General features: G+C 37.3%; 1 protein-coding gene across 1 annotated transcript; it reads left to right on the forward strand.

Moving 5' to 3' along the window:
* The first annotated feature begins 99 nt into the window (after positions 1 to 99).
* On the forward strand, positions 100 to 24,555 carry TMEM138 (transmembrane protein 138). The gene is made up of 4 exons (XM_053688921.1): positions 100 to 311; positions 7,858 to 8,029; positions 21,575 to 21,650; positions 23,597 to 24,555. Exons 1-4 carry the CDS (start codon positions 184 to 186, stop codon positions 23,707 to 23,709), a joined length of 489 nt encoding a protein of 162 aa, XP_053544896.1. The 5' UTR covers positions 100 to 183; the 3' UTR covers positions 23,710 to 24,555.
* The last annotated feature ends 352 nt before the right edge of the window (positions 24,556 to 24,907 follow it).

A 24,907-nucleotide genomic window follows, 5' to 3' on the forward strand; every position in this document is an offset into this window, starting at 1 on the left:
GCAGTGGTTCTGGTTTCCCATTGGATGCTAACTGCAGATCGGCTGCGGCTCAAACGCAGTCACGTGACCAGTTGGTAATGGTTGCCATAGCACCGGGAAGATTACTGTCCTAGGACCATAGCGGTTGTGCTTAGCGTCTGCTCCGGTTACTTGTCCGTCACGGATCTCGCTCACTGCCAGACGATGCTGCAGCCGGGGAACTACAGCCTGGTGCTCTCCCTGCAGTTCATGTTGCTGCTCTTTGATCTGTTTGTTAATTCGTTCTCGGAGCTCCTGCGCTCTGCTCCGGTTATACAGCTCGTGCTGTTCATGTGAGTTATTCTTCCCAGGGCAATGCAGTGGTGAATGAGACCCACTGCACTTTATATAGTAAATAATAAACTTCTAAATACACTGCCTATGTTAGCTGTTTATACCGAGAGGCAGTGTATGTAGTAGTTTATTACTTACTATATAAAGTGCAGTTTTACATTATTTAGCTGTTAGCTGTTTATACCGAGAGGCAGTGTATTTAGAAGTTTATTATTTACTATATAAAGTTCAGTGTTTACATTATTTAGCTGTTTATACCGAGAGGCAGTGTATGTAGTAGTTTATTATTTACTATATAAAGTTCAGTGTTTACATTATTTAGCTGTTAGCTGTTTATACCGAGAGGCAGTGTATGTAGTAGTTTATTATTTACTATATAAAGTGCAGTGTTTACATTATTTAGCTGGTATCTGTTTATACAGAGAGGCAGTGTATGTAGTAGTTTATTATTTACTATATAAAGTTCAGTGTTTACATTATTTATCTTGTATCTGTTTATACAGAGAGGCAGTGTATGTAGTAGTTTATTATTTATTATATACAGGTGAGACTCGAAAAATTAGAATATCGTGCAAAAGTTAATTTATTTCATTAATGCAACCTAAAAGGCAAAACTAATATATGAGAGAGACTCATTACATGCGAAGCAAGATAGTTCAAACCGTGATTTGTCATAATTGTGATGATTATGGCTTACAGCTCATGAAAACCCCAAATCCACAATCTCGGAAAATAGAATATTGTGAAAAGGTGCAATATTCTAGGCTCAAAGTGTCCCACTCTAATCAGCTAATTAATCCATAACACCTGCAAAGGGTTCCTGAGCCTTTAAATGGTCTCTCAGTCTGGTTCAGTAGGAATCACAATCGTGGGAAAGACTGCTGACCTGACAGTTGTGCAGAAAACCATCATTGACACCCTCCATAAGGAGGGAAAGCCTCAAAAGGTAATTACAAAAAAGTTGGATGTTCCCAAAGTGCTGTATCAAAGCACATTAATAGAAAGTTATGTGGAAGGGAAAAGTGTGGAAGAAAAAGGTGCACAAGCCGCAGGGATGACCGCAGCCTGGAGAGGATTGTCAGGAAAAGGCCATTCAAAAGTGTTGGGGACTTTCACAAGAGCCACCACACACAGACGGATCCTGGACATGGGCTTCAAATGTCGTATTCCTCTTGTCAAGCCACTCCTGAACAACAAACAACGTCAGAAGCGTCTTACCTGGGCTAAAGAAAAACAGACCTGGGGTCTGTTGCTCAGTGGTCCAAAGTCCTCTTTTCTGATGAGAGCAAATTTTGCATCTTATTTGGAAACCAAGGACCCAGAGTATGGAGGAAGAATGGAGAGGCACACACTGCAAGATGCTTGAAGTCCAGTGTGAAGTGTCCACAGTCTATGTTGATTTGGGGAGCCATGTCATCTGCTGGTGTTGGTCCACTGTGCTTCATTAAGTCCAGGGTCAACGCAGCCGTCTTCCGGAGATTTTGGAGCACTTCATGCTTCCTTCCGCAGATAAGCTCTATGGGGATGCTGACTTCATTTTCCAGCAGGACTTGGCACCTGCCCACACTGCCAAAAGCACCAAAACCTGGTTCAATGACCGTGGGATTACTGTGCTTGATTGGCCAGCAAACTCGCCTGACCTGAACCCCATAGAGAATCTATGGGGCATTGCCAAGAGAAAGATGAGAGACATAAGACCGAACAATGCAGAAGAGCTGAAGGCCGTTATTGAAGCATCCTGGTCTTCCATAACACCTCAGCAGTGCCACAGGCTGATAGCTTCCATGCCACGCCGCATTGAGGCATTAATTGCTGCAAAAGGGGCCCAAACCAAGTACTGAGTACATACATACAGTATGCATGCTTATACTTTTCAGAGGTCCGATATTGTTCTATGTACAATCCTTGTTTTATTGATTGCATGTAATAATCTAATTTTCTGAGATTGTGGATTTGGGGTTTTCATGAGCTGTAAGCCATAATCATCACAATTATGACAAATCGCAGCTTGAACTATCTTGCTTTGCATGTAATAAGTCTATTTCATATATTAGTTTCACCTTTTAAGTTGCATTAATGAAATAAATTAACTTTTGCACGAAAATCTAATTTTTTGAGTTTCACCTGTGAAGTGCAGTGTTAACATTATTTAGCTGTTTATACCGAGAGGCAGTGTATGTAGTAGTTTATTATTTACTATATAAAGTGCAGTGTTTACATTAGTGGGCGGATTTACGGAAATTGCAGATCACCGGTCTTTATAGTGAAACAACATAGAGGTGCATATGGCACACCAGGTGCTCACTTCCTGCCACTGCTGATTGCTGGGCACTTTAGGCTAGATTATGAGTGGAGCACAAATTAGCCCCTTGCTGGGCACTTTAGGCTAGATTATGAGTGGAGCACAAATTAGCCCCTGCTCATGTGTTAAAGGGCCATGATACCCACATTTTTTACTTTCATGATTTAGACAGAGCATACAATTTTAAACAACTTTCCATTTTACTTCTATCTAATTTGCTTTATTTGCTTGATATCCTTTGTTGAAAAGCATATCTAAATAGGCTCAGTAGCTGTACATAGATGCCTTGTGTGATTGGCTCCCCAATGTGTATTGCTATTTCTTCAACAAAGGATATCTCAAGAATGAAGCAAATTAAATAATAGAAATAAATTGCAAAGTTGTTTAAAATTGTTTTCTATACCAGAATAACAAAAGAAACATTTTGGGTTTCATGTCCCTTTAACTCAGCTTGAAGTTTTTTTTTTGTGCATGTCGGGTTGCTTTCATATTACAAGTTGAAAGTAAAATGTTTGCTGACAAGTGGAACTTGGAATATCAAAAATGCGTTAATGTATTCCCCCATAGACTTCAATGGAGCGTGAAAAGTGTGTGGGGGGGATTAACACTCTACTCGCGCGCTAACCCAATCGCGTTTAACCAAGTGCACTAACCCAACATGAAATATGAATATTTCACATAGCAGAATATGATATATATCTATATAATTTTATATATAGGTATTGATATATACAGATATGTATGTATATTAAAAATAACATATTAACTTACTTTCAACTCGTAACACGAGCACTTCTTCTGATGCGCGCAAAGAGCCGCTATATACCCCTTATCACTCGCACACAACGGTTACCGCGCCACTGATAATCTAGCCCTTTGTGCACCCTCACCTAATTCCTGCTCTAATTAGTGACATGTTTATATCTTATCATTTCACAGTGTACATCACAGGCTGCAGATAGCGTCAGTACACAGTATGTCAGGGGTGAGCAAATGTATTTGCCATTTACAAGCTATATGTACCTAGAGTACAATTTAATAAAGTGATGGTAAAATTTCCAATTTGTATAATCCGATTAATAATGGAAATACAATTTTAGATGGTCTCCAATTCATCCATTCTAACAAAGATGAGGTATGACTTTTTAACATAGCAATGAAGTTCTAATACCCAGCGCTCCGGCCACCCACTTCAAAAGTAATTTTTTTTTTTTTGTGAGCAGATGGTTTGAACTGTTCTCCAATCAGCGCTCTAGTCCTATGGGCTTCACATTTTTTGTAGTTAGAGCGCCAATTGGAGAATAGTTCGAACTGTTAGCTCCCCAGAGTGGCCGTAGCATGGAGTATTTTAATTTCAATGCTACATTAAAGGGGCAGTAAACCTAGAAAATAATGTTATAGAATTCTGCACATATTGCAGAATTATATAGCATTAGCTTACCGCCATGTTTCTAAAGCAAAGGGTTATAGAGGTATTTCCCAACGAAAACAGAACGCCGTTCCTGGCTCTACTGAGGGGGTCTGTTTTTTTTTCTCCTAAGTGCATCTGGGCACGCTGTCTAATCACAGCCGGCTGATTGCGCTATTAAACTCAATGTAGCTCGCTCACGCTACCAGAGACTAGACAGCGTGCCCGCGATGCGCTTAGGAGAAGAAAACAGACCCGCTCAGTAGAGCCAGGAGCGGCGTTCTGTTTTTGTTGCGAAATATCTCTATAACCCTTTTTGTTGCAAAATATCTATATAACCCTTTGCTTTATAAACATGGCCGTAAGCTAATGTTATATAATTCTGCACTATACAGTACAGCATGTTCATAGAATTAAACAGAATAGTGATAGGCGTATCACTATACAGTACAGCCTGTTCATAGCATTAAACATAATAGTGTATTCATTAAGTTTATATAAGCTTATCACTATACAATACAGCATGTTCATAGAATTAAACAGAATAGTGTATTCATTATTAAGTTTATATAGGCGTATCACTATACAGTACAGCATGTTCATAGAATTAAACAGAATAGTGATAGGCGTATCACTATACAGTACAGCCTGTTCATAGCATTAAACAGAATAGTGTATTCATTCTTATCACTATACAATACAATACAGCATGTTCATAGCATTAAACAGAATAGTGTATTCATTATTATCACTATACAATACAATACAGCATGTTCATAGCATTAAACAGAATAGTGTATTCATTATTAAGTTTATATATAAGCTTATCACTATACAGTACAGCATGTTCATAGAATTAAACAGAATAGTGATAGGCGTATCACTATACAGTACAGCCTGTTCATAGCATTAAACATAATAGTGTATTCATTAAGTTTATATAAGCTTATCACCATACAATACAGCATGTTCATAGAATTAAACAGAATAGTGTATTCACTATTAAGTTTATATAGGCGTATCACTATACAGTACAGCATGTTCATAGAATTAAACAGAATAGTGTATTCATTATTAAGTTTTTTATATATATATATATATATATATATATATATATAAAAGCTTATCACTATACAGTACAGCATGTTCATAGAATTAAACAGAATAGTGTATTCATTCTTATCACTATACAATACAATACAGCATGTTCATAGCATTAAACAGAATAGTGTATTCATTATTAAGTTTATATATAAGCTTATCACTATACAGTACAGCATGTTCATAGAATTAAACAGAATAGTGTATTTATTATTAAGTTTATATAAGCTTATCACTATACAGTACAGCATGTTCATAGAATTAAACAGAATAGTGTATTTATTATTAAGTTTATATATAAGCTTATCACTATACAGTACAGCATGTTCATAGCATTAAACAGAATAGTGTATTTATTATTAAGTTTATATAAGCTTATCACTATACAATACAGCATGTTCATAGCATTAAACAGAATAGTGTATTTATTATTAAGTTTATATAAGCTTAACATCACTATACAGTACAGCATGTTCATAGCATTAAACAGAATAGTGCATTCATTATTAAGTTTTTATAAGCTTATCACTATACAATACAGCATGTTCATAGCATTAAACAGAATAGTGCATTAATTATTAAGTTTATATAAGCTTATCACTATACAATACAGCATGTTCATAGCATTAAACAGAATAGTGTATTTATTATTAAGTTTATATATAAGCTTATCACTATACAATACAGCATGTTCATAGCATTAAACAGAATAGTGTATTTATTATTAAGTTTATATATAAGCTTATCACTATACAATACAGCATGTTCATAGCATTAAACAGAATAGTGTATTTATTATTAAGTTTATATATAAGCTTATCACTATACAATACAGCATGTTCATAGCATTAAACAGAATAGTGTATTTATTATTAAGTTTATATATAAGCTTATCACTATACAATACAGCATGTTCATAGCATTAAACAGAATAGTGTATTTATTATTAAGTTTATATATAAGCTTATCACTATACAATACAGCATGTTCATAGCATTAAACAGAATAGTGTATTTATTATTAAGTTTATATATAAGCTTATCACTATACAGTACAGCATGTTCATAGCATTAAACAGAATAGTGTATTTATTATTAAGTTTATATATAAGCTTATCACTATACAGTACAGCATGTTCATAGCATTAAACAGAATAGTGTATTTATTATTAAGTTTATATAAGCGTATCACTATACAATACAGCATGTTCATAGCATTAAACAGAATAGTGTATTCATTATTAAGTTTATATATAAGCTTATCACTATACAATACAGCATGTTCATAGCATTAAACAGAATAGTGTATTCATTATTAAGTTTTTATAAGCTTAACATCACTATACAGTACAGCATGTTCATAGCATTAAACAGAATAGTGCATTCATTATTAAGTTTTTATAAGCTTAACATCACTATACAGTACAGCATATTCATTATTGGTACACAGATACACAGTTAATTATACAATACAGATTGGGAGCTGAGGTGTTTTCATCATGGGCCATTAAGTTGATCCTTCCCCTGGGCTAAGTAGTTGCCCCCTTTTAATAAACCATATTTTTAATCATCCCCTCTGACTTAATAGGCTATGATTCCACATTGTCATCTCCTGTAAATATCTGCACTGTGGTACCCTAATCCTTGCTATCTTCAATCAGGCTTATACCAGTGGTGAGGTTCTCACTGGTTCATGCAAACCTGTTCCTACAATTCTCAAGGACTGCACGAACCGGTGAGCGGGCACCACTATTTTGCAGGAAGATGACGCGTGCATTGGGGTGTAGAGGACACTGTGTTCCTGCACAGAAGCCAGTTAGATGTTTGGTGCAACTGAGTGTTGAGAGAACTTGCAATAACAGGAAGTGCCCCTGTCTATCACTCCCTCCTTACCTTGGTTGACCTTTAACCTGGCAGTAAGAGTATGATTTATATAGAGAATATGATTTTAAACAACTTTCCAATTTACTTCTATTGTCTTTTTTTGCTTCCTTCTCTTAATATATTTTGTTGAAGAAATGGCAATGCACATGGGTGAGCCAATAGCATTAAGCATACATATGCAGCCACCAATCAGCAGCTCCTAGATATGCTTTTGAACAAAACAAATTGGATAATAGAAATAAATTGGAAAGTTGTTTAAAATCGCATGCTTTCTTAATCGCAAAAGAAAAAAATGGGTTTGATGTCCCTTTAATTATCTGCAGATCCGATGCGGTGGGTCAGAGAAATTGAGTTGCCTACACATAGTTTGTTCAAGCTAGTTCTGAACCCTGAGCAATCCCCCTGATGTTATAGTGCTCACATACATTGTATTCCTTTCACAGCTTTTCACAACACAACATACTAGGTACATTTGTTTTTAGTACCCTATATGACATTAGGGAACCAAATAACAGGCACATCTAAATGGACCATGTGACATAGTATTGAGTTGAACTCTATGTATGTATATAAATGCATATGCTCTATACCAGTGATGGCAAACCTTGGCACTACAGATGTTTCTGGACTACATTTCCCATGATGCTCAACAGGACCGCTTAGTGCCTAAGCATGATGGGAAATGGGAAAAACAAAAAGCAACATTTCTGATATATATGTGTGTGTGTGTGAATGAGCAAGTGTGTTCTGTTGCTAACATTTCTGAATCCCCACTTCATATACCCTCACAAATCATTTCTGAATATCAAGCAGAACAAGTATATGACCAGGTACTTTTCATTTTATTTCAGTTTACAGGACGTAGGCACTCTCTTCGCAGCTATTGTCCTGTTCCTTATGCTGTTTAACACATTCGTATTCCAGGCTGGGCTTCTTGGCATTCTGGTTCAGCGTTTCCAGGTCACTGTGCTTATGTGCGCCCTGCACTTGGCACTCAGCATTGCATTACACGTATGGCTTATGGTGAGACATTTCCCTTCCTATTCTATGGTCCACAGACACATGTATATATTGATATGATATTCAAGATCTTGTGTAAATAATCATAAGGGAACATTATAGTGCTAAAACTACATGCTTTAATTGTTCAGAGCATGCAATACGTGCACTACTCATCACGGAAATCTGTGTATAACCCCTACAAAGAGCTGAACACAGCAGGTGATTGGCAGGGATAAGCAATTGCTACTGCTGTTAAAGGGACAGTATACACCAATTTTCATATAACTGCATGTTATAGACACTACTATAAAGAAGAATATGCAGATATACTGTTATAAAAATCCATTATAAAACCTTTGAAAAATGTACTTAGAAGCTCCCAGTTTAGCTCTGTTGATGAGGTTTGGCTGGGACACGCAGTGAAAGGGGCTGGGAAAACAAGAAGAGCAGCCGCCCCCCCTTCTCTGCATATAAAAAGACAGATTAGACCAACAGAAGCCAGCAGGAGTCTGTAAACGTGTGTACACATCTGACACTGTGGGGCTTGGCTAGGAGTGTGAAAATCAACACAATGTTATTTAAAAAAAAAAATAAAGAAAACCTATAGATTTTTACAAAAAACACTTCCATTTATGCAAAGAAATATCTTGTGGACAATGTCACTTTAAGGCATTAATAGCAAACTACTATAATGCAGAGCCCAGCAAGCTTTTAACCAAGAACAGCTATTTTCACAAATAAGCGCTCGTCAGGGGGCGCCAAGCAACATTTTGAATTTATTTTTTTGGCTTCCTAGTTGGCAACTATCAATTTGGAATCCAGCTATCAAGAATTAAGCACCATGCAAGGCCTGTACACAGTAAACCATATTACAAAACAATACTGAGTCTACTGAGAACAAAAGATGCAGGCACTCCCAGGTGTAAAAAAAAGTATACAAAATACTTTTTATTGTCAAAAATTAAAAAAAAAGTTTACAAACAGACATGACAATGATGGGCTGACGCATTTTGCGGCCCCTAGAGGCACTTATTTATATGAATAAGCGCCTCTAGGGGGCACAAAACGCGTCAGACCATCGTTCTCTGCTAGGGACCATGTCTGTCTGTAAACTTATTTTTTCACACCTGTGAGTGCCTGCATCTTTCGTTTTCAGTTGGCATTTTCCAGCGGTTTGATCTTCCGCGGCAAAGGCACTCCGGACTTGGAGAGTAGTGTTTGGGCTGTCTTCAGTTTTCCTTCAGGTGCACCCGGATGTGGTACCCTGCTACGTTGGACACTATGTGTACAATACTGAGCCTACCTTGTTATGCTCTTCAACAAAAAATACCAAGGGAACAAATTATATGTATTATATACAACAGACATAACCCTAACACACAGCAGTACACAAGTATTAATTAGCAGAAATTACCAGATCTGTTGTTCAAAAATCAGAAAATGTGTCACCACATGCTGCTTAATAAATGTCAATAAATCAGCCAAAAAGTGCCACTGCATAATCTAATCCTACAGCAGTCTGACAGTATACTCACTAGCAACAATGCCAAATGCAAGCATAGTTACACAAGTGCAATGTTTTTTACAATTACCATGTTGCCTGTGTTGCATTGGTGCTTGAAAGCGGATGGCATGGTGCAAGCCTTAGCAATGCACACAGTGGAAGAAAAAAGTAAATAGATCGTTTTCAGAGCAGTGTTTCAGACTCTGGCTGCAGGAGGATGCCATTAGGGCTCTGTGCTGCAGCAGCATTCTGGGACTTATAGTTCCTAACTGCAAAGCCTAGAAAGGGAGTCATGGTGTGAGCTTTAGCAGCATATACAGTAGATAAAAAAGTAAATAGCAAATGGAGTTTTCAGAGCAGTGTGCTTGACCCTAGCTGCAGGAAGATGCCATGAGGGTGCTGTGCTGTGTTTGGGCGACAATCCTGAGACTTTTCATTCTTAGCTGCACAGCTTAGAGAGGATCCAGCTTCACCGGATAAGACTGTGTACATTCTGCATCTTGGCTAGGTAGGTGCCTTAATGACCTCATTACCTTAGAAGAGCACTTTTGTGCACGCTGGTGATGCTAACCTGGGCTCTAATGCATTACAACATTTTATTATTGCACTAAGTGTTATTTGTTTGACTCTCACAAAGGTTAAAGTGTGCTCCAAAATGCAATGAACTGGCAATTCTGAGTTAAACAGGGCCAGTGATTGGCAGATACACACATATGCTGTCCCTGATTTAGCTTTGGACCAGTGGGGCTTTGCTGGTTCAGAGCCGACTTTAAAAGTACATTTTTTTTTTAAAAAAATTTATTATTTTTTTTTAGGGATGCACCGAAATTTCGGCCGCAGAAACATTTTGCTCGAAAATTGCATTTTTGGCTATTTCGGGTTTTTTTTGGGGGGGTTTTGTCTGTTATTTTCGGTAAAATTTGTGTAGCATATTTCACATTTGATTTAAGCCTAGAGCTGCTGTTTGAGTTCATTTCTTGACTTACTGTTTTGCATATAATACTTTTCTAGGACAATACTTTATTTGGATAATTGGTAAAAAAAACTGAATCTGATTCTGTTACACAGAACTAAATAAAGAATAATACAGTATATTGATATTTAATATTGTTTTAAGTAGGGATGCCGAAACATTTTAAGTAGTGTGTTGCTTTCAATAAAAGTGTGGTCATTTTATTTTATTGGCTTGCAGGTTTTCAATTCAGATTCATTCATTATTTATTCTAATTATGCAAAAAAAAACTAAATAAATAAAAAATATTTGAAAATAATTTGGAAAAAAAGACTTTCGGTTTTCAGCCAGGCGCATCCTGGATTTTCGGGTTCGGTCCAGAATTTCCATTTCGGTGCATCACTAACATTTTTGTATAGAATTGTGCTTCTCCCTCAGTCTCTTGAAAGACCTGTAAATGCTGAAAAACAAATAAGTGGTTTATGCAATATACAGATTTTGTTTTATGGACTCATGAGACAAGAACAGGCTTTATACAAATACAAGAGCTACTTAATGTCTATTTTAAAAGGGTTATTAAAGTCCAAATTAACGTTTCATGGTTTATAGAGAGCATGCAGTTTTATAAACCTTAGCAATTTACTTATGTTATCAAATTAGCTTTTTGGTATCCTTGTTACAGTGTAGGAGCTCAGGAGCGTGCATGTGTCATTAGCACTCTGACTTCAGTGCTCACAACTATGTCTGCAGAAATATTTTACATTGTTGCAAACATTGCTGCCATATAGTGCTAAAGACGTGCACAATCCTACATTGTTATGCTATTCAACAAAAAAATACAAAGGGAACAAAGTGTATGCGTTATGAGAAATACATTGAAAAGGTTTTTGGGTTTTTTTTAGTTTTTTTTTTTTTTTTAAATATTTCATTCTCTATCTGAATCATTAAAATTATACTTAAAAGTGAATGTCAAGTCACGTTCACCACTCTTCCTCATCTTGTTAATTACCTAAAATAAACGTTAGTTTAATTCATAATTTTTTTATAATTTAAGACTAAAACCATAATCGAAGGATTTATAAACCTACTTCGCTTACTTTCTTCCTCCACCCGCCATCTTGTCCCTCGTATCTAATTTGATTGACATTGCCCTTAACGAATTAAGCTAATTTGATTGACATTGCCCTTAACGAATTAAGCTCTAGCTCATACCCCGTGGCGTCCAGCCCCTTTTTGCACACGTAACGCGATCAAACTGCGCATGCGTTCCCTAACAAATCGTCATTGACAATCCATGCTCGTTCACATGTAGCACATGCGCAAACAATTCCGAACACCTAACGCATGCACAATGTCTATCTACCTGTCAACCGCGGTCCGCGATACCCAATGAAGTGTTTAACCCCTAAACCGCCGATCAAGGACCCCGCCGCTACCTAATAAAGTTATTAACCTCTAAACCGCCGCCATCTAACTTAACTACCCCGCCGCCATCTACCCCGCTGACATCTACCGCGCCGCCATCTACCCCGCCGACATCTAACCCATCTACCCCGCCGACATCTATTTTAAAAATATTAACCCCTAATTTAATCCCCCTACACCGCCGCCAGCTATACTAACTATATTAACCCTAATTATATTAGGGTTAATATCGTTATTATAATATATATATATATATATATATATATAATAACCCTATCTAACTCTAACATCCCTAACTAAACTCTTATTAAAATAAATATAATATTAATATTATTAATGAAAATATTCCTATTTAAATCTAAATACTTACCTATAAAATAAACCCTAAGGCCTAGATTTGGAGTTTGGCGGTAGATGGGCTGTTAACGCTCCGCGGGCTTTTTTCTGGCCGCACCATAAAATTAACTCTGGTATCGAGAGTTCAAAAAAATGCTGCGTTAGGCTCCAAAAAAGGAGCGTAGAGCATTTTTACCGCAAATGCAACTCTCCATACCAGAGTTGCTTACGGACGCGGCCAGCCTCAAAAACGTGCTCGTGCATGATTCTCCCATAGGAAACAATGGGGCTGTTTGAGCTGGAAAAAAACCTAACACCTGCAAAAAAGCAGCGTTCAGCTCCTAACGCAGCCCCATTGTTTCCTATGGGGAAACACTTCCTACGTCTGCACCTAACACTCTAACATGTACCCCGAGTCTAAACACCCCTACCCTTACACTTATTAACCCCTAATCTGCCGCCCCCGCTATCGCTGACCCCTGCATATTATTATTAACCCCTAATCTTCCGCTCCGTAAACCGCCGCAACTTACATTATCCCTATGTACCCCTAATCTGCTGCCCCTAACACCGCCGACCCCTATATTATATTTATTAACCCCTAACCTGCCCCCCTCAACGTCGCCGCCAGCTACCTACACTTACTAACCCCTAATCTGCCGACCGCAAAGCGCCGCCACCTACGTTATCCTTATGTACCCCTAATCTGCTGCCCCTAACACCGCCGACCCCTATATTATATTTATTAACCCCTAATCTGCCCCCCTCAACGTCGCCGACACCTGCCTACACTTATTAACCCCTAATCTGCCGAGCGGACCTGAGCGCTACTATAATAAAGTAATTAACCCCTAATCCGCCTCACTAACCCTATCATAAATAGTATTAACCCCTAATCTGCCCTCCCTAACATCGCCGACACCTAACTTCAATTATTAACCCCTAATCTGCCGACCGGACCTCACCGCTATTCTAATAAATGTATTAACCCCTAAAGCTAAGTCTAACACTAACACCCCCCTAAGTTAAATATAATTTAAATCTAACGAAATTAATTAACTCTTATTAAATAACTTATTCCTATTTAAAGCTAAATACTTACCTGTAAAATAAATCCTAATATAGCTACAATATAAATTATAATTATATTATAGCTATTTTAGGATTTATATTTATTTTACAGGCAACTTTGTAATTATTTTAACCAGGTACAATAGCTATTAAATAGTTAAGAACTATTTAATAGTTACCTAGTTAAAATAATAACAAATTTACCTGTAAAATAAATCCTAACCTAAGTTATAATTAAACCTAACACTACCCTATCAATACATTAATTAAATAAACTACCTACAATTACCTACAATTAACCTAACACTACACTATCAATAAATAAATTAAATACAATTGCTACAAATAACTACAATTACATAAACTAACTAAAGTACAAAAAAATAAAAAAGAACTAAGTTACAAAAAATAAAAAAATATTTACCAACATTAGAAAAATATTACAACAATTTTAAACTAATTACACCTACTCTAAGCCCCCTAATAAAATAACAAAGACCCCCAAAATAAAAAATTCCCTACCCTATTCTAAATTAATAAATGTAAAAGCTCTTTTACCTTACCAGCCCTGAACAGGGCCCTTTGTGGGGCATGCCCCAAGAAAATCAGCTCTTTTGCCTGTAAAAAAAAACATACAATACCCCCCCCCCCCCCAACATTACAACCCACCACCCACATACCCCTAATCTAACCCAAACCCCCCTTAAATAAACCTAACACTAAGCCCCTGAAGATCTTCCTACCTTGTCTTCACCATCCAGGTATCACCGATCCGTCCTGGCATCCGGTGCTGAAGAGGTCCAGAAGAGGCTCCAAAGTCTTCCTCCTATCCGGCAAGAAGAGGACATCCGGACCGGCAAACATCTTCTCCAAGCGGCATCTTCGATCTTCTTCCATCCGGTGCGGAGCGGGTCCATCTTGAAGCAGCCGACGCGGATCCATCCTCTTCTTCCGTTGTCTCCCGACGAATGACGGTTCCTTTAAGGGACGTCATCCAAGATGGCGTCCCTCGAATTCCGATTGGCTGATAGGATTCTATCAGCCAATCGGAATTAAGGTAGGAATATTCTATTGGCTGATCGGAACAGCCAATAGAATGTGAGGTCAATCTGATTGGCTGATTGGATCAGCCAATAGGATTGAACTTGATTCTGATTGGCTGATTCCATCAGCCAATCAGAATATTCCTACCTTAATTCCGATTGGCTGATAGAATCCTATCAGCCAATCGGAATTCGAGGGACGCCATCTTGGATGACGTCCCTTAAAGGAACCGTCATTCGTCGGGAGACAACGGAAGAAGAGGATGGATCCGCGTTGGCTGCTTCAAGATGGACCCGCTCCGCACCGGATGGAAGAAGATCGAAGATGCCGCTTGGAGAAGATGTTTGCCGGTCCGGATGTCCTCTTCTTGCCGGATAGGAGGAAGACTTTGGAGCATCTTCTGGACCTCTTCAGCACCGGATGCCAGGACGGATCGGTGATACCTGGATGGTGAAGACAAGGTAGGAAGATCTTCAGGGGCTTAGTGTTAGGTTTATTTAAGGGGGGTTTGGGTTAGATTAGGGGTATGTGGGTGGTGGGTTGTAATGTTGGGGGGGGGTGTATTGTATGTTTTTTTTTTTTTACAGGCAAAAGAGCTGATTTTCTTGGGGCATGCCCCGCAAAGGGCCCTGTTCAGGGCTGGTAAGGTAAAAGAGCTTTTACATTTATTAATTTAGAATAGGGTAGGGAATTTTTTATTTTGGGGGTCTTTGTTATTTTATTAGGGGGCTTAGAGTAGGTGTAATTAGTTTAAAATTGTTGTAATATTTTTCTAATGTTGGTAAATATTTTTTTATTTTTTGTAACTTAGTTCTTTTTTATTTTTTGTACTTTAGTTAGTTTATGTAATTGTAGTTATTTGTAGCAATTGTATTTAATTTATTTATTGATAGTGTAGTGTTAGGTTAATTGTAGGTAATTGTAGGTAGTTTATTTAATTAATTTATTGATAGGGTAGTGTTAGGTTTAATTATAACTTAGGTTAGGATTTATTTTACAGGTACATTTGTTATTATTTTAACTAGGTAACTATTAAATAGTTCTTAACTATTTAATAGCTATTGTACCTGGTTAAAATAAATACAAAGTTACCTGTAAAATAAATATTAATCCTAAAATAGCTACAATGTAATTATAATTTATATTGTAGCTATATTAGGGTTTATTTTACAGGTAAGTATTTAGCTTTAAATAGGAATAATTTATTTAATAAGAGTTAATTAATTTCGTTAGATTTAAATTATATTTAAGTTAGGGGGGTGTTAGTGTTAGGGTTAGACTTAGCTTTAGGGGTTAATCCATTTATTATAGTAGCTCCGGTCGTCAGATTAGGGGTTAATAATTGAAGGTAGGTGTCGGCGATGTTAGGGAGGGCAGATTAGGGGTTAATACTATTTATGATAGGGTTAGTGAGGCGGATTAGGGGTTAATAACTTTATTATAGTAGCGCTCAGGTCCGCTCGGCAGATTAGGGGTTAATAAGTGTAGGCAGGTGTCGGCGACGTTGAGGGGGCAGATTAGGGGTTAATAAATATAATATAGGGGTCGGCGGTGTTAGGGGCAGCAGATTAGGGGTACATAAGGATAACGTAGGTGGCGGCACTTTGCGGTCGGCAGATTAGGGGTTAATTATTGTAGGTAGCTGGCGGCGACGTTGTGGGGGGCAGGTTAGGGGTTAATAAATATAATACAGGGGTCGGCGGGGTTAGGGGCAGCAGATTAGGGGTACATAAGTATAACGTAGGTGGCGGTCGGCAGATTAGGGGTTAAAAAATTTTAATCGAGTGGCGGCGATGTGGGGGGACCTCGGTTTAGGGGTACATAGGTAGTTTATGGGTGTTGGTGTACTTTAGGGTACAGTAGTTAAGAGCTTTATGAACCGGCGTTAGCCCAGAAAGCTCTTAACTCCTGACTTTTTCAGGCGGCTGGAGTTTTGTCGTTAGAGCTCTAACGCTCACTTCAGAAACGACTCTAAATACCGGCGTTAGAAAGATCCCATTGAAAAGATAGGATACGCAATTGACGTAAGGGGATCTGCGGTATGGAAAAGTCGCGGCTGAAAAGTGAGCGTTAGACCCTTTAATCACTGACTCCAAATACCGGCGGTAGCCTAAAACCAGCGTTAGGAGCCTCTAACGCTGGTTTTCACGGCTAACGCCAAACTCTAAATCTAGCCGTATGATAGCTACAATGTAATTAATAAATTACATTGTATCGATTTTAGGGTTTATATTTATTTTACTGGCAACTTTGTATTTATTTTAACTAGGTACAATAGATATTAAATAGTTATTTACTATTTAATCGCTACCTAGTTAAAATAATAACCAATGTACCTGTAAAATAAATCCTAACCCAAGTTACAAATACACCTACACTATCAATAAATTAAATAAACTACAAATATCTAAACTAAAATACAATAAATTAAACTAAACTAAATTACAAAAAATAAAAAAAAATATTACAAGATTTTTAAGCTAATTACACCTATTCTAAGCCCCCTAATAAAATAATAAAGCCCCCCAAAATAAAAAAATTTCCCTGCCGTATTCTAAATTAAAAAAGTTCAAAGCTCTTTTACCTTACCAGCCCTTAAAAGGGCTTTTTGCAGGGCATGCCCCAAAGAATTCAGTTCTTTTGCCTGTAAAGATAAACACAATACCACCCCCCAACATTACAACCCACCACCCACATACCCCTATTCTAAACCCACCCAAACCCCCCTTAAATAAACCTAACACTACCCCCCTGAAGATCTCCCTACCTTGTATTCACCCAGCCGAGCAGAACTCTTCATCCGATCCGGGCGATGTCTTCAATCAAGCGGCAGAGAAGTCTTCTTCCATCCGGTGATGTCTTCAAGCAAAGCGGCATCTTCAATCTTCTTTCTTCGCTCCTCCGCCGCGGAGCATCCATGCGGCACGAAGACTGAACGAGGAATGAGGTACCTTTTAAATGACGTCATCCAAGATGGCGTCCGTCGAATTCCGATTGGCTGATAGGATTCTATCAGCCAATCGGAATTAAGGTAGAAAAATCTGATTGGTTGATTGAATCAGCCAATCAGAATTAAGTTCAATTCGATTGGCTAAACAAATCAGCCAATCGAATTGAACTTAATTCTGATTGGCTGATTCAATCAACCAATCAGATTTTTCTACCTTAATTAGGATACTATCAGCCAATCGGAATTCGACGGACGCCATCTTGGATGACGTCATTTAAAGGTACCTCATTCGTCGGGAAGTCGTCGTGCCGGATGGATGCTCTGCGGCGGAGGAGCGAAGAAAGAAGATTGAAGATGCTGCTTTGCTTGAAGACATCACCGGATGGAAGAAGACTTCTCTGCCGCTTGATTGAAGACATCGCCCGGATCGGATGAAGAGTTCTGCTCGGCTGGGTGAATACAAGGTAGGGAGATCTTCAGGGGGGTAGTGTTAGGTTTATTTAAGGGGGGTTTGGGTGGGTTTAGAATAGGGGTATGTGGGTGGTGGGTTGTAATGTTGGGGGGTGGTATTGTGTTTATCTTTACAGGCAAAAGAGCTGAATTCTTTGGGGCATGCCCCGCAAAAAGCCCTTTTAAGGGCTGGTAAGGTAAAAGAGCTTTGAACTTTTTTAATTTAGAATAGGGCAGGGAAATTTTTTTATTTTGGGGGGCTTTATTATTTTATTAGGGGGCTTAGAATAGGTGTAATTAGCTTAAAAATCTTGTAATATTTTTTATTATTTTTTGTAAATTTAGTGTTTGTTTTTTGTAATTTATTTTAGATTATTTTATTGTTTTTTAGTTTAGATATTTGTAGTTTATTGAATTTATTGATAGTGTAGGTGTATTTGTAACTTAGTTTAGTATTTATTTTACTGGTAAATTGGTAATTATTTTAACTAGGTAGCTATTAAATAGTTATTAACTATTTAATAGCTATTGTACCTAGTTAAAATAAATACCAAGTTACCTGTAAAATAAATATAAACCCTAAAATAGCTACAATGTAATTATTAATTACATTGTAGCTATCTTAGGGTTTATTTTATAGGTAAGTATTTAGATTTAAATAGGAATATTTTCATTAATAATATTTATATTATATTTATTTTAATAAGAGTTTAGTTAGGGATGTTAGAGTTAGATAGGGTTATTATACTTAATATTTAGATAATATAATAACGATATTAACTATATTAACCCTAATATAATTAGGGTTAATATAGTTAATATAGCTGGCGGCGGTGTAGGGGGATTAAATTAGGGGTTAATACATTTTATTATAGGTAGGACCAGTGTAGGGGGATTAGATTAGGGGATAATACATTTATTATAGGTAGGGCCGGTGTAGGGGGATTTAGATTAGATGCAAAAGAGCAGTTTACTTTGTGACAAAGTCCCACCAAAAGCCCTTTTAAGGGCTGGTAAAAGAGCTGAATTCTTTGGGGCATGCCCCGCAAAAAGCCCTTTTAAGGGCTGGCAATAGAGCAGTTTACTTTGGGGTAATGCCACGCAAAAAGCCCTTTTCAGGGCTATTTGTAGGGTTAGACTTGGGTTTAGTGGTAGGGATAGTTTAGTATTTTAGGGGTTAAATAATTTAATATAGGTGGCGGCGTGGTAGGGGGATTAGATTAGGGGTTAATTAATTTAATATAGGTGGCGGCGGGGTAGGGGGATTAAATTAGGGGTTAATAATTTTAAAATAGATGGCGGCTGGGTAAGAGCTCACATTAGGGGGTAGGTAAGGTAGATGTCGGTGGTGTAAGGGGCTCACTTTAGTGGGTAGGTAAGGTAGATGTCGGTGGTGTAAGGGGCTCAATTTAGGGGGTAGTTTAATATTGTTGGCGACGGTGTAGGGGGATCACATTAGGGGGTAGTTAATGTAGATGGCAGCGGGGTCCGGGAGCGGCGGTTTAGGGGTTAAATACTTTATTAGGGATTGCGGCGGGGGATCGCGTTTGACCGGTAGATAGACATTGCGCATGCGTTAGGTGTTAGGTTTATTTTGTAGCTAGTTTAGGGAGTTACGAGGCTCCAATAGATAGCGTAAGGCTTACTACGGCTGCTTTTTGTGGCGAGGTGAAAATGGAGTAAGATTTCTCCATTTTCACCACGTAAGTCCTTACGCTGTATATTGGATACCAAACTGCGCTGGTTTGGTATACCTGCCTATGGCCCGAAAAACTACGGGCGACGGCAGAAATATACGAGCGTAACTTCTAGGTTACGCTCTTATATAGGATACCAAACCAGCGCAAATTTCAGCGTCGCCGGCATTGAATACTATCATTGATAGCTAGTCATTGAATGCAACGATTGACGCCTGCGCTTTAGGCATAACATTTTTTGTGTCACGCAGGCGCAAATCGATTGTATGGGGAATGGTGCGCATGCGCAATTGGTTCGGCAATCGGGAACGCGCATTTGAAGTAATAAAGGCATTATCCGGAAATACATGGAGGGCGGAGCTAGGAACGGCCGGGAATGTAAATCTAAAGTGTATTTATAACTATAATATATATATATAAAAAATATAAAAAAAGTTGCGATCATACTATATATTAGATGAGGAATAGAATACAGGCTGCAAAAACCAAAAACTTTACATTCACTTTAAATGTCCCTTTAACACATGTGTAGGCAAGCAATGCTCTGAAGCTTTTTACCATTGCAGTGTTATGTCCCTTTAATAACAAAATGTTCTTATAGCAATTTTTACAAAAATTTAACAAATGTTGCACAGCAGAAAGAAAAAGAGGCTTACTCTAGTTTAGACAATTGATACAAAAGTATAGAATTGGAAACATTAAAATCAAAATAACTTTATTTAAAAATAATCATGAAAAAAAAATTATAATTGCGTACGCTTACACACACACAAGTTAAAAAAATCTTAAAGGGACAGTCAAGTCCCATGTTTCAAATAGGGCATGTAATTTTAAACAACTTTCCGATTTACTTTTATCACCAGTTTTGCTTTGTTCTCTTGGTATTCTTAGTTGAAAGCTAAACCTAGGAGGTTCATATGCTAATTTCTTAGACCTTGAAGGCCGCCTCTAATCTAAATGCATTTTGATAGTTTTTCACCACTAGAGGGCATTAGTTCACGTGTTTCATATAGATAACATTGAGCTCATGCACGTGAATTTACCATGGAGACAGCTCTAATTGGCTAAAATACAGAACTAAAATAAGGGGGCAGTCTGCTGAGGCTTAGCTACAAAGTAATTACAGAGGTAAAACGTGTGTTGGTTATGCAAAACTGGGGAATTGTAATTAAGGGATTATCTATCTTTTAAAACAACAAAAATTCTGGTGTTGACTGTCCCTTTAAACCCAGGGTGATACGTATGGTTTGTCTCCACTAATCAATCAAATAAGGAGTCAGATCTAGTATTTTAGCTAATGCCAAGTGGTGAAACAGCTAATGTCAACTAATACCCAAAATAAATAGGTTAAATAGTGCGTAGCAAAACCACTATATTAAAGCTTAGCTAATAAAAAGCTCCTTCTATATCGAGAACTTGATTACTTTTTATCTGACTACTGAAGTAAAGTAAATGACCATAACAGCGGAGGAGACTAGATATTATTATTATTATTATTATTACATCCTGGTAAGCAACATAAAAAGAGAGACTATGCCCACAGTGAAAGTGCCACCAACGCGCATTTCACAAACACTTTCTCAGAGGGGTCATGGTGTTACCTGTTCTTGTAGCATCAGGGGATGAGAAGCCATTCTTGGACAAACGTAGGTGTGTGATGCAACGAAACATATACTGGTAGCCCTCAGTTTACACAGCCTTATGTCCCTGCAGGAACTATTGTAAAAAGAATGTGTGTAATAAACCCACTTATGTAAAGTAAGTGAAAGGGAAGTGAATGGGTTTATATTCCAGATCCCTCTCATACAGCAGTGTGTGTGACCATCTAAGAAAAATATCAAACTACTAAATGAATTTACTTGATTTTTCATGATTTTTCTGTCTATGCTCACAATCTAGAAAACGCTTCAATCAGAATATTCTAAAGATGCAGAAGAGAGAGAGAGTTATATTCAGAAATGAAGGAATGAAAACAACCTTTGCTCTATCTGTGCATCTATAATAAAATGTAGATTTATAGGTGTTATTTCACGAGAATAAGAATATTTTATGTTTTCGTTTGGAGAAAACAAATATTTTATATCAGTTTCATGATGTTCATTTTACTTACAATGTTGTTGATCTTTTGATCCCATAGAATCTGCGCTGGAAAACTCAGAATGTCTTTATCTGGTCAGACGGGTTACAGGCTCTGTATGTGCTGCAGAGAGTCGGTAAGGCAGAATCCATATTATAGGTCTAGAGTTTTTTTTTTTCTTTTTGTAATACCTTTTTAATTTGTTTTTCTTGTTTGCCTTTTTTTCCTGTTCTGGAGCGCTAGCTGTGCCTGATACATTTGATACGAAAGACGGGCCAGCTCATAAGCTTACATTCCTGCTTTTTAAAATAAAGAAAGTTGTTTAAAATTGCATGTCCTATCTGAATCATGAAAGTTAAATTTTTGACTAGACTGTCGCTTTAATAAATGCACTAGAATGTCATTTAAATGTATTAAACACATAGTTAAAAGTTATGCAATGCACTACTGGGACCTAGCTGAGCAAATCTGGTGAGCCAATAACAAGAGGCATATGTGTGTAGTCACCAATCACCAGCTAGCTACCAGTAGTGCAGTATAAGCACATACTATTTTTCAACAAAAGATACCAAAAGAACAAAGACATTTTGATAATAGAAGTAAATTGAAAAGTTGTTTTAAATCACATGCTCTATCCGAATCATAAATGTTTAATTTATATTTTACTGTCTTTTTAAAAAATGCTAATATTCTTTATTTTTCCTATGCACCGCCCTGGAGCAAAAGCAATTCTCATAGCTTAACATACATGTGAGCAATGAACATTTAATATTAGATCATTTTAGCTTTATATGGGCTAAACTTTTATCCAAGTGGTCAGTAAAATCGCCCAGTTAGTGCACCCATCAAAAAGATCCTGGTAGAACACTTTTATTTTTAAGTTAAAGGGACACTAAACCCAATTTTTAAGCAGCTTTCAAATTTACTTCTATTATCAATTTTTCCTTTGTTCTCTTGCTATCTTTATTTTAAAAAGCAGGAATAACAGCTTTGGAGCCAGCTCATTTTAGGTTGAGAACCTGGGTTGCGCTTGATGATTGGATGGCTAAATGCAGGCACCAATCAGCAAGCCCTATCCAGGGTACTGAAAAAAAATAGGCTGGCTCCAAAAGCTTTCATTCCTGGTTTTCAAATAAAGATAGCAAGAGAACAATGAAAATTTTAAAATAGGAGTTAATTAGAAAGTTGCTTAAAATTGGTGCTCTATGTGGTTTCATATCCCTTTAACTTAGTGTTTCCCATTATTGTTTACTCTTCTGTACAATATACATGTAAGACTGTTTTGTTTGGTATTGCACTGTTCAATACTATCTACAATGGGATTTAGTCACTTTTTTCAATGAAAAATACTTTTAACAAAAAGTTTAAATATCTGAGTTTGATATTTGTCAACAAAAATTGCATAAGTCACTATTTCAAAGCAATCAAGGGATACACCACTTAAAAAGCCTCAAGAATATTCAGATATAAACAACATGTAGGTGGGTCAGCTAAAACTACATCATAACTAAACAGATACCTTGTTAAAAAAATCTGCCATCCCTATAAAAGAGCTGCACCAAAACATTATTTTTTTTGGGGGGGGGGGGATATAAATATATTAAAATGTTTAACTGCTTCTTGTTGATATGGATGATTGAACACGTTTTAGTATGTGTGGAAATAGAAAAAAATCAGTTTGTAGAAGAAAATTACAAGAAAGGCAGGTACTATAAATAATGTAGGTTGCAAAAAAAACATTTAATTATGCATTTTATTTAGTCTGCTTTTACTGTAATTATTCCTTCCCCAGAGGGAATGCAGATCCCTGACACTGCTACATGCTGCACAGTTATTGGTTGATATTTGCAGGAGGTCATTGGCATCTGTCCCTAATTGGCAAGGAGGTAGCGCAAACAATATTTGAGGCTTTTCAAGGGGTGTGTCCCATGCCTGCAATGCATGTTTTTCTAACAAAATGGCAGGTTTAAAATGTTTTTAAAACTTTTGCTCTGTTAGTAGATCTCTTGCAATACACTGAATCATTTCGGATACATTCATACAAAAAGAGCTTTAATGTTCCTTAATCTTCTGTATTTACAGTGGCTGTGTTATATTTCTACTTCTACAAGAGGACGATTCTGAACTTGGGTGATTCACGTTTCTATCATGACTCTCTCTGGTTACGTAAGGAGGTTGCGCGAGTACGAGGATAAGACAAGCGCTCCTGTGGTACATGTGTGCACACCTACCTAGTGGACATTACTCTGCTCACTGACAGATGTATGGATTACCGGATATGATCTGCACAAACTAGACTAGTTTCTTCTCCGCCGTGCACACACATATTTGTTAGATATCTTCACGCTGTCCCAAGCAGAGCAAACAGAACAATGCGGCAGAACATTTTCCCATTCGTCATTAGACACGTACCCTGCGAGCGGGACTAAACAGCAGAAACAAATTAGAGCAGGGCTAGACAAATCCCAGGAGTTGCAGAGCCATGGCTTTTAAAATGAGTATCTGCCTCCTAACTTGTTACATTATTCTGTACATATCTATATTGCCTCTTAAAATAGCTCATGAATTGTCTGTTTGGCTGCTACATTACACACTAAGGCCTAGATTACAAGTGGAAAGCTAATTTATCATGCGCTTGTAAATAGGAAAATTCAAGCTCACGTTCGCATTGCGCTGAACCTCTAATACCAGCGCACATTTGCGTGCACCGTTATTACTGAGTGGCGCACAAATATCATGCTAACGAAAGCGCAATTTTGCGCTCCACTCGTATTCTGGCCCTAAATGTATAGCCCTGCTTTATGGACATTATCTGGCACAAGAGCCAAACTGTGCGTTTAGCAGAAAAATCTGTTAGCGTCATTTGGTTTAAACTTTTCTAAACTTTGTATTCAGTGTTATTAATGATTTTTTTTTAATCTGGGATGGAACAAAGTGTTTCTATTTTGTGTACAACAGAGAAAAGTGTGTTATATTAATAAGTTATATTTTCATATACATAGTGTTTTTGTTTTTTCAGCTATAAATCTATTTTGAAAGGACTTTGTGATTGTGATGTTTATGTCTCTGTAATATTTATTATTAAACAGCCTCTGAAAACCTTTATTTACTGTATTCTCACGAACAATAATATATCTAATAGATGTGTTTTATAAGAATATATTTATTTCTAAAGCGCCACTAAATTCTCTAGTAGTGCTAGGTACATAATGTATATAAAATATATTGGTATATTTCTGCTGGAGCCCCGCTCAGCAACCTGAAAGGAAGATTCTAAAGCAAATAAATATATGCTGTATCATTTTTGTCTTACTGAGAAGGTTAAACACACAAGTCCCCAGAAGCGATGCAGCTCCCAAAGAGAACACACGGGGGATTGTTCATTAGCAGCAG

Source organism: Bombina bombina, chromosome 7 (genome assembly GCF_027579735.1).
Source record: "Bombina bombina isolate aBomBom1 chromosome 7, aBomBom1.pri, whole genome shotgun sequence".
In the NCBI taxonomy this organism is placed as follows: domain Eukaryota; kingdom Metazoa; phylum Chordata; class Amphibia; order Anura; family Bombinatoridae; genus Bombina; species Bombina bombina.